This window comes from Diabrotica undecimpunctata, chromosome 8 (assembly GCF_040954645.1).
Source record: "Diabrotica undecimpunctata isolate CICGRU chromosome 8, icDiaUnde3, whole genome shotgun sequence".
NCBI lineage: Eukaryota > Metazoa > Arthropoda > Insecta > Coleoptera > Chrysomelidae > Diabrotica > Diabrotica undecimpunctata.
In genome coordinates, this window is record NC_092810.1 from 47,608,970 (window position 1) to 47,624,083 (window position 15,114).

The window sequence follows — 15,114 nt, forward strand, 5'->3', positions numbered from 1 at the left end:
CCCAATTTTTAGTAGATAGTACTTTCATTATGTTCAAATATTGTTGACAAGATGTTTTAAAATTATAAATGTGTTGCTTAAAATTTAAATGTTTATCAAAATTAATTTCAAGGAATTTGATACAATCAACATATTCTATTTTTGTATTATAGATTGTAAGTTCTGGACTACCAACATTACGTTTTCTGGTGAAATGGATACATTTACTTTTGTTGGAGAAAAATTTCATTCCCGATTTCATTGACCATTTTTCTAATGCGGAAATAGTATCTTAAGGTTTGTTTAATTAGTTCTATGTTTCTTCCTTTACAATAAATTATGAGATCATCTGCGTATAGCCTACTCTTTACTGGTGGAGTATCATTGTCCATAATACTATTAATAGCAATAAGAAAAAGAGTAACACAAATCGATGATTCTTGAGGGGTACCATTTTCCTGTATTCTTGTTTTAGAAATGGAATAGTCTACTTTTACTTGAAAGCTTCGCTTTTTTTTAAAGATAGCGATATAAAAAATATCGCTATGTAGCTTTGATTATTTGCTAGCGCTTCATGTATTTCAGACTCGAGGTCAACTAGGTTGTCTAGAGTTGATTTATCTTTACGAAATCCACTTTGTTTGTTAGATAGAACAGATCTTTGCTCGAGTATCCAAATAAGGCGTTGGTTAATTAATATGTAAATTATGATACAACATTAGATGTTCTACTTGCTTTTGAAGAAGATGCGCACACTTCTGTTCGTAAGGTTAGTCGTGATCCCGATGATTGCAAAACAACGCTACACAAAGTAATAAAACTTGAAAAATGGCACCCCTTTAGATGCACACTTGTACGGAATTAAACGAGGATGGTCCAGATAAAAGAATACAATCTTGCGAAAAAATGGTGGATAACTACCACCAAAACCCTCTCTTGGTTCTAAATATTATTTTTTCTGATGAGCCTATATTCACATTAAATGGCGAGGGCAACCGCCAGAATTGTAAATACTGGGCAAAAGAAAACCCCAACTGGATACGGGAACATCATAAAAATACCCGCAAAAGGTAAACGTATGGGCTGGTATTATAAGAAATAGAATCATCGGACCCTAGTTTTTCGAAGGTAATGTAAACAGGCCAGTATACCTTCAGTTTTTAAGGGGGTATCTCGTACCTTTATGCGGGGTCATTTGAAGAATGTTGTTTATAAAACGAAACCTGCAAATATTGAAGACTTAAAAACAAGAATTCGTAAAAAAATAATATTTCTCAAGAAACCCTAAACAAGGTTGTACAAGAATTGGTTCAGGTTACTGTCAAATACAACAAGGGCTATAATTCGAACATTTAAGATAAAGTCATGTATTAATTTGCTGGATTACTTTCAAGTTATTTATTATAATTTATTTATAATTTATTAATATTAGAAATCAATAAAAATTAAAATTAATTAAAATCAAGTGAAGCGGCGGGATCTCTTAATGACACAATCTGGAAGAACAAACACCTAAGACACAATAACAGGAATCTATAAAGCAGCAATTAGACCTATATTAACATATACGGCGGAGACAAGACCTGACACATCTAAAACGAGACGACTACTAGAAACAACAGAGATAAAAATACTTCGACGAATATGATGGAAAAGTCTATTGGATACGGAGAGAAACGAAAACATAAGAAGAGTATGCAATATAGAAGACATATATGGATGGGTGACAAAACGGAAACAGGAGTGGAATGAACACATTAGTAAAATCGCAGAGGATAGGACAGTACGAATAGCACGAGATAAGTAACCAAATGGACGAAGAAGTATTGGCAGACCAAGAAAAAGATGGTGCGATAATTTAAACAATTTAGGAGGCTAATATTGAAGAAGAAACAGGCTTTAAAGCCTACATACAAGAAAGAAGAAGAATATGAAGCACTTAGAATGTTTTGAGGTATGAGCAATATTTGTGTTGTTTACAGTGGCTTGAAAAATTTGTCTCGGCCAAAAAATGAAATTAAACCGTGAACATTTTCGTGTGATAATTTATCATAATTTTCGACGTAGATTATCAAGACAAGAGTACATCGACAAACTTAAATCGTTAAACGGGGATCAAACACCCCGATCAGTCCTTTAGCACCGTAAAAAATTGGTACAATGAATTTGGTTGCGGTCGGCGTTCTCTCCAGGACGAATTCCGTGAATGTCACTCCAAATCGGCTGTTATACCAGAAACCATCGATGCTGTGCATGAACTGATCGAGCAAGATCGTCATGTGATATACTGTGAAATTAAGGCATCCTTGGACTTTGAGGCTCTAAAAACTGTTTTAAAAATTTGTTTACATTGGATCCCACATAATCTGACAAAAGGTGAAGAAAAGCTCGTGTCAATTGGTGCCAGGAAATATTGAAGAAATGGGATCGCGGTGCATCAACTGCTGTATATAACATCTACACAGATGACGAAACATGGATCTATGCATATGAGCCCGAAACAAAACAGCAGTCGACCGTATGGGTGTTCCAGGATGAACCAAGTCCAACAAAAATTGTTCGTGGAAGAAGCACATCGAAGAAAATGGTGAAGTCTGTGGGGCCTTAAAAAATACACGTGACCTAGGTGTAACCAAATTTTGAGAAATAGATTACATAACCTGCACGTCAGACGTCCTTTCAGGGTTTCCATGTTACGTCATGAAAATTATGGACTCAGATTAAGAGAGGCACAACAACAGTGCATTTAGAGCTTACAAAAATGAATTTGTGTGTTATTTACAGATAAAGCTAGGTTTTCTTTCTACCCTGAATCAAAAAGAGTGAGAGTTTGGAGGGAACCTGGTTGACAAGATAGATTCAGGCATATACAGAGTGTTCGTCCATACAGTGATCTGCAAGTTATGATGATGATTGGAATAATTGTATTATCGAACTGTTTTCGTTTTTGTGAAAGGCACCTTGAATCAATACCAATATATTAATCATATCTTAGAATCTGTTGTTTTTTAATTTGTAACTGCGGCAGGTCCTATTTCCGTTACAGCAGGATAACACAAGGCCACATACTGCAGCAACATTAAGAGACTGGTTTCATAATAAAGATCTTATACTTTTACCTTGGTCAGAATAATCGCCAGAACATAATCCCAGCGAGCGTGTATGGGATATGCTTCAGAGATGGATTTCTCCCCATCTGCACAATGTTCATACTGGAGAAGGTCTTCAAGATCTTCTTACATAGGAATGAATCATATTGCCTTAATTGATAATTTAACTTTAACCGTGCCAAGGCAGTGTCAACCTGTAATTATTGCTGCTGAGAAAACACCAAATTATTAAACACATTTGTTGTTTTTATGCTTTATATTGGCTTTTATGTTAAAAATTTCCATTAAATTAGTGCACTTCTTAACATTTGTTTGATTATTTCACCATAGAGAAATTATATTACACTAAAATTAAGATGAATGTATTGGTAATTAATTAGGCATTTTAAGATATGTCACTTTTTAAAATCTAATCAAAATTGATGTAGACATAAGAAAAAAACTTTGTCGTCCTTGGACGTTTTTATCTGTTTACTTCCGTATATAATACTTACTTACGTTAATACCTATTGAATGAATTTTTTAATAATAGTTTTTATTTGCTTTTAGTGTATGGTAGAAACAACAAACATAGTAGCCAGTGGAAACGAGCTGATTTTATTGCGGCATAGTGACATTCGACCGTTGGCTCAGCATGCAACAACGCAAGGACTTTATTCAGCCCTTGACAAATGCAAAGATATCGTCGTAGTAACAGATGACAAATATAACTTACAGGTAGGCGTGATGCATTAGATATATTTTAGTATTTTTGTAGTACTGTAAATATAAAGTATTTACTTCATCATATTAAAAAACTACCCGTTCTCTCTTCCTCTCCAAATTCAATAGTGGCATAGTGTGTGTCCATATTCTTTCTACGTTTGTGTAGTAGCCTACAAATTTGTCATCTACTATGATAGTCTTAAATAACAATAAATTTTCCACTGCGCCTGACTAACGAGACGCAACATGACGAAATTGCTATCTGAAGCTTTTTATTGACTATAAATAAAGTTATTCTTTTTCTTTAAATATCACACACTTTCATCTTGTAGATACTCAATATATTTATTTGAAATTGTCCATATCTAGCAATTGCAAAAAGTTTACCTGCATTTCGAATTACAAACCTTCTTCTTCGGCTTTTTCCCGTTACGAATTCGCCGTTTTCACATTCTTCTCTGAGTCACCTTCTCTGAAGTCTCTATATATCATAACATTTCCTATGTACGTTTTCCATCTTATAGCAGGACTTCCTCTTCTTCTTCTCGGCGGGACCAGTCCAATATTCTTTTCGGTCACCTCTGGTCTGGCACTCATTGTAGATGCCCCTACCACTAGAAGGCTTTATTTTCTAACTTTTTTTTAATCGAGTATTGAGCCATTCTGTTTCATATTTTCTCTGTTCTTATTCTCTTCACCCTTGTGATTTGTGGACATCTATTCATGAAGTTCAATTTAGCTGTTCTTAATTTAATCTAAATGATAAAAAGTGTAGGTGATAGACTACATCCCTATTTGAGTCCTTTTGTTGCAGTGATTGTTTTTGTTATTTCATTGCCTAACTTTATTTGTACCTCTGTTTCTTTATACAGTATTTGTTTTATATTCACATATTTCTTTCTAACGTACGTTCTTCTCATTCCTTTCCACAGTTGTTTCCTGCGCACGCTATCGTATGGTTTCTTTAAGTCTATAAAGTTCATGTGTTTAAATATTTTTCTCTTCGTTCTTTTCTGTCACTTGTCTCATGATCACCATATTATTTAGAATGATCTGGCTTTTCGAAATCCGACTTGTTCTTTTCCATGACGGTCCATGTGTTTTACTATTTTTTCTTTTATAACTATGGAAAAGATTCTTGCTACTGAGGGCATTACACCGATCCCTCTATAGTGACCTTTTGTCACTTTTTTTTGAAAATGGAGGCCATGTATCTGAAATCTCTTCTGAAATTTCTTCTGGAATCTGAAATTTCTTTAGAGTTTTAGTTATATCTTCCTCTGTGAATTAGGATTTTCCCGTTATTATTGTTACAGAATCTCGTGAGATATAGTCCGGTCTATTCTCCTGAAATTATTTTGTTTAATGCTTTGTCTACTCCGTTGGTGTAATTATCCCCATGATATTTCTACTTCGTTTATTACTTCTGATATTTTTTATGTTTTTTTTTCATTCTTTCGTTGATTTATTATACCCTATTGTATTATATATCTCTCTGCACATTTTCTCGCAGTATTCGATTTTCTTGGGCCTTCCCCTGTTGTGTGAGGGTGACATATGCTTTTTGTGATCCCGGCTGTTTATGAAAAGTATTTTTTTCTTTTTAACCATCTCTTCTGGGTCTTACTGTATTTTTTCAAATATTTATTCTTGTATTATTCAATACACAGCAATTCGTTTGCCGTTTTGTTTATTTTTTCTTTTATGTGTTGATACATTTCTGTTGGGGTTCATTGCTTGTTCATATGAAGCATATTGTTGTGCACTACATTGTTGTAGAAATCTAATTTGCGATTTTTTGCATCTTCTCATCTCTCTGAATATTGTTTTTTTGTCGTTTTCCCGTGTATATGAATTTCATACATTACATTTCATTACATACCACATAGTTGGACAAGCAACAATTATTGTTGCTTGTCCAACTATGATCATCCTAATTTCTATTATCCATTCATTTCTTTACTGTTAAGCTTGTATTTATTTTCTCCATTTATTTTTATTAATATTCTTTTATAAACTCCTATTGGTGCTCTTTCTTGCTTTCGAACTCCATTCCATATATGTGTATATTTCCCTATAATTTCTCTCCTTGACCCTCTTTTTTCCACGATATGTGTGCCTTGTCTTTCGATTTCTGGAAGTATTTCACTTTGTTTCGTTGCGATTCCTTGTATACATATTCCACGTTCTGATTCTTATAGTCCTTTTTCTTCTCCCAAGTCGATATCTTTATTTCCGTCGAAATTCCAACGCTGTTTTGAATTGTTTTTTGCTTAATGAGTCTTTTCGAGTGTCGAGTAGTAGTCCAGGCGCCTCAACTCCCTACTCTTCGGAGGATGATAGTTCCAAATTCAATCTAGGATCGTTATCGGTAAATGCATCCAGGATACTATGAGGGGCATGATAGGTTTAGATATGGACTGAGGGTAGGACTAGGCTTTTTCTTTCTTCTACTTTACCCATTAAAATTAATATATTCCTTCAGCTTTTATCTTCGCTACAAAGGTTGGCTATTATCACGACTGTTTTAATTTTTGGAACTAGGATATACGTCTCCTCCCGATAGTTTTTTGATTTCTACTTTTCCTTACATGATAAGTTGTAGGATGCTGTATTTTCATCACACATTATGTGCCAGAGGTAATGCAGCTTTTTTTCTTGACAGTTGTTTCTACATTTTTTTATTTACCCATTCTTTTTACCACTTTTCCTTTAGTATCTCTGTCGACCAAATCTGTCACATTTCAAAAGAGTTTATTTTTCATATTGTTTTTACGTTTCAAGTCCAAGCTTCGACGCCGCAGTAAAGTACACTGAACACGTACCATTTAATTAAAAGAGTCTTCAGGTTTAGTAGATTGTACATTGTCTAGTACATTGAATTACCCTCTCATACTTGTATTTTTACAAAGTTGAAATTAATCTTCTAATATCCTAATATCCTGCTGGTCAAGATTTTTCTTTGCAAAAATTTCCATGAATTGATCATAGCGAATCTTATCAAAAGCTTTGTTATCAAAAGTCTATAAAGCAAACACAAAGGTCCTGATTAACAACCCAACAAATCTGAGTAAGTACTTTTATATCTGACGAGGTAGGTTTAGGGCAAATAAGCTTTCTCTAGTACTGACACCATTATAGAAGCCAATTTGCATGTAACATAATATCTAACTCTAAGTTCAAATATAGCCTGCAGTAAATTATTTTAAGAAGAAATTTAAGAGTGTGTGACCTGACACCTATGGTGGTCGTTATATTCTTTTGATTTTGCTTTTTTAGGTATACAAATGAAAGTCGATGTATATATTTCTTTTGGTATCGTTTCTGTTATCTTAGCTTTATTACTGTTAAAAGATTTTATTGCACTTTTATTACCTCTGACTCCATTATACCTGGACCTTAGTCCGGATCATATTGCATTCCATGCATAACAATTGCCCACTCTAGAATCTTGAAACAATTCTTCAATATATTCTTGCAACCTCTCTGCCGTCAAAAGATGTCGTCTGATGAAAAATATGGATGAGGTCTTTCTGTCTTCTGCCGACCACAATGTGATGGTGATGACTTCCTTCTTCTTCTTTTTCTTTTTATGTAGACATGACTAATTGTTCCATTCTACTATTCTATTTCCTACCCAGTGCTTGATGTTTTCCACGTTGCATCTCCGTCGTATATCTGTATTTCTAGCTATGTCCCATATATCGTCTATTAAAATAGTATCTTCTATTAAAATAGTTAAAATACGTATTTACGTAAATATAGCTATTTTATTAAATTAAATCAAACTCGTTCACAATGGTCATAATTAAATCACACCCAAAATATTATCTCTCTCTTCCGCTGTGTTTATATGTCATCACCGAACTACTCGTGACCATATATGGAAATTAGTGACTCAAGCCAATCACCGTATTAGAAATTGATTGTGACTTCACAATATCATAACAGAACTACCAGTATTTCATCTTAAGTTGATTAGGACATTAGGAAGTTAGTGGCTTAAGCTGATCAGCGTATTAGGATAATAGTGTGACTGCACATAGTGTCTTACCATCGATTTCTCTAAGGGTTTTTCTACTATTTTTCGCATTCGTTTTGTCCTCTGTGTCAGGTCATGCTTCTGCCGCGTGTATCATTATTGGTCTGATAATTACTCCAGCTCTAATTTATATCTTAGTTGATTTGCTGTTAATACCATTTTTCACTTTGAGATATTAATATTGCATCGTCAGCTTAACAAATTATTTTAAGTTGTTTTTCTCCCATTTGGTATCTTTTTTTAGTTCTTACTTTTTTATTATTTTATCTACAATCAAGTGGAATAATAGAGGCTCAGGAAATCTCCCTGTCTTATCCCATTGCCAGCGTCAATTGCGTCAGTTAGTTATTCTGGTAGATATTTGTTTTATTTCTGATTCGTTTATAGTGGTTGTATGCCTGTTATGTTTATTGTGTTCTGTATTGTATAAGGGCTCTCTTCTTTCCTTCACATTTTGTCTTTACTTCCTCTGTAAGCCATGGGGTTTTCTTTTTTGATGTTAGTGTTCGTTACTTGTCTCTCTCCAAGTGATTCTGTTGCTGCGAGAGTTTTCCCCAGCTCTCATCGATGTTATCGTTTTATAATATTTTATTCTCAGCAATGTTCCCTAATATTCTTTTTCTATATAACTATTATTAATATCATTTATATAGAAAATAAATATATTATAATTATTATATCTATATAACTATTCCCTGGATTTCGTATTTAGTTCTTTGATCTGATTTTTGTTTGTGTCACGTCGATAGGGCGAAATATGTCATAATGTGGATGGAGTTCAGAGTTTTAAACCATATGTCATAATGTGGGTGGAGTTCAGAGTTTTAGACCGAAAGAATAAATATTCATTCCTTGGTGTATAATACGCTTCTACAGATAAATGTAATTACAAAAAAAATGTTCCTGGTCGATTAGAGCTTTCTAAAAATGAAATTGGGTTTATTTTAGTTTCTTATACAAAAATATTTTTATTTTAGTACATCAACAGGGCCTGCGAAAAACAACTCGGCCTACGGCAAGAAGAAGTCTTGGGAAGACCTCTTCAAGATCAACTTATGTTTGATCCTGTCCAAGTAAATCCAATGGGATCATCTTTGCTAAGAGGAAAAGAATGGCACGGTTCCATAACGCTCAAAAAGAAACCTTTAGAAACTATTTTGGCTTCTTGCAAAGCTGTCCCATTTGCATGTGCTGGAAGGTATGTATATGTACATTATATTACGTTATACAATGCACTATTATTTTGCACGAGATTCATTATACACCTCGGTATATCAAAGGTAAAATCATGGGACCGAAAATGGTAGAATATATTGGTTGTCTTTATATATAATATTGTATATTTAAACAATAAACATAAAAACTGTGAGCTTCGCCTTATTGTAAATTAATTAAAAATTCTGAATTTTGTTTGTAATAGTATTGGAACTTGACTCGTTGTGAGCGTAGATAACCCCCAACGTGAACGTAACTCACGACAATTCGCGATGTTTCACTCCCTCCCCTCCCCCCGTCCGATTGTATCAGTTGCGGTGGATATCGACATTAAAATCACCCTAGACAGAGTAAGAAAAAGTGCTAAATACCTCAAATAAAACTCTCTTGTACACCTACAAGACTTTTATTAAGCTCATCATCGAATACAAGGCATGTCTCTACGCGTCACTAAACAATCACCAAACCAATACCATTATGGCAACACAAAGGAAAATCTTCAGAAAGTGTACGAGGAAATGTGCAGAATATCCATTAGCATCAATTCACCAAATTGCGAATATTCCATCAATAAATGACAGAGTCCGCTCCCTTAGCAAAAGATACGACCTCCGCACAATACCTCTCCAACAACAGAGCTAAGCAAACTCTAATGACTCCCTGCCACCGCGGAGGGCATGTACTTACCAGGCTTCCCCAAATAAAGGTTTCCATCGCTCCAGGCAAGCTTCTACACTTCGCTGGTAACGCCAGCGAATCCCTTTAAAATATCTGCATGCCAAAAACGCTGATTCAGAGCCGTTCCTGACTATGGTTGGTCACACTGAAGGTACCATCTGCTCATGGCTTGGTTGGCTAATTAAAGCCCCCGCTCTACAGCAGCATACCACCCAAAAACAACTAACCTTGCTAATCCCCTCAAAAGCTCCCACAAAAAAAGGTAAGGAGCACCTCCTTAAAGAAGAGCAAGCTTAAGCAATGCCCTAACGTTCAGATTAATTGATTGAGTAATCTCACTAATCGAGTGAATTTTGTTTTATAGTTTCAAGTTTTTCAAGATTTTACACGGTGTATTCACTCTACAAAGATACTGCCATTTGTTTCCAAAAACGAGCCTCTTAAGACATAAATGCTCTCTTTAATATTTTCCTGGTAAAAGCACAACCGGGTCAACTTTTCTTTGAAAAATGGGGATGGAAGATGCAACCAAATGGTAGATGTTTTAGAATTTTATCCCTACTATTTTATTTTTTTGTGCGAGCTCGATTTTGGAAGATCGGCGCACCATATTATTATCAGATAATTGGGACAGATTATTATTTTTGAATACCAAGTACAATTTGTGTTTATAGTTTGTAGTTTTACTGAAAAAAGTTTTTTACGACGTTTTATTTTTATCGGTTTTTGTTTGAAATTGTATCCATAAGTACAGTTCCAAAAATAAGAAAAAAATCGGCTATTCGATTTAAAGAAAAACCCTCTGGCATACGTTGATTTTAATGTTTAGATTTGGATTATACTTAATTTATGTATTTTATATGACATCTCAGGTGACTCACGCGTAAATCACATGTTCATGACCGGGACTAACGTGCGTGAACGGGCATAAGTGGAATTTAGTAACTATGAGCAGGCGTGAAAGGGAATAGAAAACCACTCGAACAAGATATGTATTATTAACCCTTTTTATGAAGAATGATAAAAATCTCCGATAAAAATCAAAATACGTTTTAAAGGTGAAGGGTGAAGGCAGTCATGCTTTCGTATGCAATTTTGAATTTCGCCGCAAATAAAGTCAGTTTCCATAAAGTTGTTAAATAAATAAAGGTTGCGCGGTTTTTGCCATTTTTTACCATTTTTATAAGATGGCAAAATGACGAAAGCTGCGATCTTCACCTTTAAAAAGCATTTTAATTTATGTCGACACTCTAATCAAAATAATTTGAATTTTTACCATCGAATTAATACGAAAAATCGCCTTTCAGTTCAAGCATCTTTTCTGAGTTAACGGTTTATTCTATAAAAAAGTGCTAATAAACATTTTTCTTCAAATCATGAATGTGTTGCTTGTGTGAGTCTATTTCAAATAGGTAAAAGAAATAAATTAGACTTACTCACAATCAATTTAATTTTACTACCAAAACGACCGGTTTCGCTTTCAAAAATTTGCAAAGCATCTTCAGGTCAAACGGTACAAAGTAAATTAAATGCTGAAATTATAAAAAGCCCATATTAGGGTGCTGTCTTATAAAGATATCGATCAAAAAAGTTATAGTAATTATGCCAATATTACATTTCTGTGTTTATTAATATGCATAAAATTGATTTAGCAGACAAAGTGAAAATCCACAAATTGGTAAGAGATAATTTATTGAATTGTAATAAATTAGAAATAAACAAAATACTACTTACATTCCGGTACAAGAATTTTTAGATAATGATTCGTGATACATAGTTCAAACTATCCTGTATTTCTGATAATGGGTGATCTTCGGTTAATGTTGTAACTGTCTGACAATTAACGAGGAAGTTTTTTGTGGGGAGAGATGTTAACAAATGAACTAGGAGTAAGGTATATGTGATTGTTTGTTAAATGAAAGTGATGTTTTATATTATTTAAATTATTAAAGTTATTTATATTTAAAATAAATAAAGTTAAATAAAAATTCCCAAACATTTTTTATTATATTGTTTCAATCCTGTGGAATATCCGCAGAACACTTTCTATTCTTGGTACCAATTAGACTAACATCTTGATCATGGGATAAATATGTATGACCCCTAATAGGAACCACATATTTAATGTAGTCAAACAGACCGATAAAATGTACCAAGCAGTACAGAAAAAAAAAACCATAACATAATTTTTGTTTTGTCATGAGCATTCGTCACTGGCCAATACTAAATTTCTGGAATAGAGTCTACTATCTACAATATATTTCATTGTGAATTAAGTATCTGAGTAATAATGTTGCGACATCATTTTGGCCTTTTTTGCTCTCTGTTTCTAAATAACTCTTTAAAAGGATATTATTTTACCCAACATCATGAATCCCAAATACAAACATCCACAGCTGGCGACAATAAAAAAACATCACTCATACGTATGCGTGGCAAAGGTAGGTTTTACATATAATCAAAGGTGGGCAACATTATCTTACTTTGCTGGGCATCTTGCTTTAGTTTTCTTATAATTTCAGTAAAATTTTCAACCTTCTTCAAATGTAGTTTGTGCTCAGTTTTAATTACGTTTGCTTCTTCTAAATTTGCTAACTTCATTTTTAGTTTATAATTATCACATGTGGCACATGTATCAGTTCGTGGGAGACCAAACTTGAGATTGTACTCATTCTTGAACACTGATCAATACACTACATATGAAACCTGTATTTGATACATTTGTAAAAATAACTTATAGGTACATGTTATTGACTGACAAATCCTCAGACAAATATCTACAGTTGGGTTTTTTTTTTTTTTTTTTTTTGTAAATTTACAATCTGCTATTACAAGCTATTAGTAAATGTGAGTATTGCAAATACATGAGAGGAGAAATTATCCACTGATAACACTCCCAATACTAACATTAACAAATAAAATCAGTGTAGGATTATAATTTGAAACTAGAATTGAAATGGAAATTAAAATTAAAGTTAAAATTAGTGAATAAAGTCTGTTGGCCACTGTCTCTTCAATCTTCGTCTGACTTCTGGTTGTAGGTGTAGTTGTCTTGCTTCCTCGTTGGGGTGGGCTGGCAGATGTTCTAAATAATTTCTTGTTAGTCTGCTGATTTCGTCTTCAACGAACGGTATTCCAGAGTCATCATGTAGTGTTTTATTACTAACGTACCACGGCGCATTGAAAATCATTCTGAGTATTTTGGATTGGATCCTCTGAATGATTTTGGTATTAGAAGGCTTTGCACAGCCCCATAGTTGCACCCCATATGTCCATATAGGCTTTATTATGCACTTATACAAGAGAAGTTTATTATCTGTGGATAACTGTGATTTTCGGCCTATTAACCAATTCATTTGACGTATTTTCATGTTGATTTGGATTTTTTTTGCCAAGATGTGTGCTTTCCAAGTGAGCTTTTGATCAAGTGTCATTCCCAGGTATTTGACTTCTGTTTTTACTGGTAGTAATGTGTTGTTCAGTCTAATTCTTGGACATATGATGTTCCTGTTGGTGAATGTAATTTGATTAGACTTAGTATGGTTAACTTTGATTTTCCATCTATTCATCCAGTCTTGTAGTAGGTTCATGTGTATTTGAAGGTTTCCTGATGCTACTTGGGGGTCATCATCGATGGATATTATGGCGGTGTCATCTGCGAACATGGCTACTGTGGTCGTATTTGTTGTTGGAATATCAGCAGTGTATATGAGGTACAGGAGGGGACCCAGGACACTTCCTTGTGGGACACCGGATTTTATGGGATAGTAATGAGAGGTTTCTGTAAGGAATCTGACTTGAAAGTGACGTTCTGTGAGGTATGATTTTAAGAGTAGATAGTGAGGAGTGGGAAAGGATGACTTAAGTTTATACAGGAGACCATCATGCCAAACACGGTCGAAGGCTTGTTCTATATCCAGGAAGGCAGCAGTGCAAATTTTTTTCTCTTCGAGGCATACATTAATGTTTTTAACAATCCTATGACACTGTTGTAGAGTTGAATGGGCTTCGCGGAAACCAAACTGGTGTGTGGGGATCACTGAATTAATTCCGATGTCTTCTGAGAATCTTTGGAGCAGAAGTCTTTCTAAGATTTTTGACATTATTGGAAGTAAGCTGATTGGTCTATATGAAGTAGTAATATTTGGTGGTTTATTTGGTTTACTAATCATAATTATTTGTGCGAACTTCCAATTAATCGGGTAGTAGGCTAATCTTATGATACTATTAGATATCATTGTTAGTAGGACAATTGCTTTTCTCGGTAATTTTTTTAATATTAGCCCAGTGATCATGTCAAAGCCTGGTGCTTTGTAGTTATTGCATCTAGAAATTTGTTCTTTGACATTATTAGGAGTAAAGTATTTGATTGGTAGCATCATTGGGCATGGAGCGTCTAAGAAGTTTTTAACTTGTTCTTCGTTATTATTGTTATTAAGTTCAGGTGCACCAAAAACGTGTGAGAGATGTTCAGCAAATATTGATGCCTTTTCTTGTTCAGTTTTTCCCCAGCTTCCATCGGCTTTCCTTAGAGGTGGTATGTGCTGTATAGGTCTCTTGAATGATTTCGTTGCTTTCCAGATGCTGTGGTCTTCTTTTGACAGGCTGTTGATGAATAGTTCAAATGTATCATTCCTCGCGTCTTGTAGAGCAGTTTTAAGTTGCCGTGTTAATCTATTGTATTCATTTTTATCTATAGGATTGCGACTTCTTTGCCATATGCGCCTGGCTCTTCTTTTTTGTGCAACAAGACGTTTTATATATACGGGTATGTTGGTGTCACTTGGTTCTTTGTCATTCTGAGGGGGTGTAGCTATTTCAGCGGCTGCATGTATAGTTTGGGTGAGAAGAAGCATAGCATTATCGATATCGTCTGGTTGCTTTAATCTTATATTTAAATTTAAATTTTCATTTATGTAAGACTCGAATATATTCCAGTTGGTTTTTGATGTTGTCAACTTAGGGATATTCGGACGTTTTATAATTTGCGTAGATAGTGTCACAATTATGGGAGTATGGTCGGTGGACAGATCCCAGGATGCTTGTATGTCAAAATAATTTAAGGCCATGTTATGGAGGATAAAGAAGTCGAGTAGATCTGGGATTTTGTTTGGATCTGATGGCCAGTAGGTGGGTTGCCCTGTAGATAAGTAAGAGCTGTTTGTGTTAGCTATGGCTTGTCTGAGATTTTTTCCCTTTGTCGTACATAGTCTTGATCCCCAGTCTGTATGCTTGGCATTCCAGTCACCTCCAATTACGAATTTGTTTGATAGATGTTTGAAGAAGTCTTCATATTCTGCTGTGGTGATATTATGCCTTGGAGGGCTGTACATTGCCGCAATGTCAAAAGACCATGATTGTGAACTGATACAGATTATTGCAGCT

General features: G+C 34.4%; 1 protein-coding gene across 4 annotated transcripts in view; it reads left to right on the forward strand.

Moving 5' to 3' along the window:
• Positions 1-15,114, forward strand: part of Pde8 (phosphodiesterase 8) — a 1,030,175-nt gene that overhangs the window by 981,998 nt on the left and 33,063 nt on the right. For all 4 annotated transcript variants that reach the window (XM_072540201.1, XM_072540203.1, XM_072540202.1 and 1 more), the window contains 2 exons: positions 3,639-3,806; positions 8,814-9,034. In XM_072540201.1, coding sequence (XP_072396302.1) covers positions 3,639-3,806; positions 8,814-9,034 — 389 coding nt within the window. The remainder of the gene's footprint in view (positions 1-3,638; positions 3,807-8,813; positions 9,035-15,114) is intronic.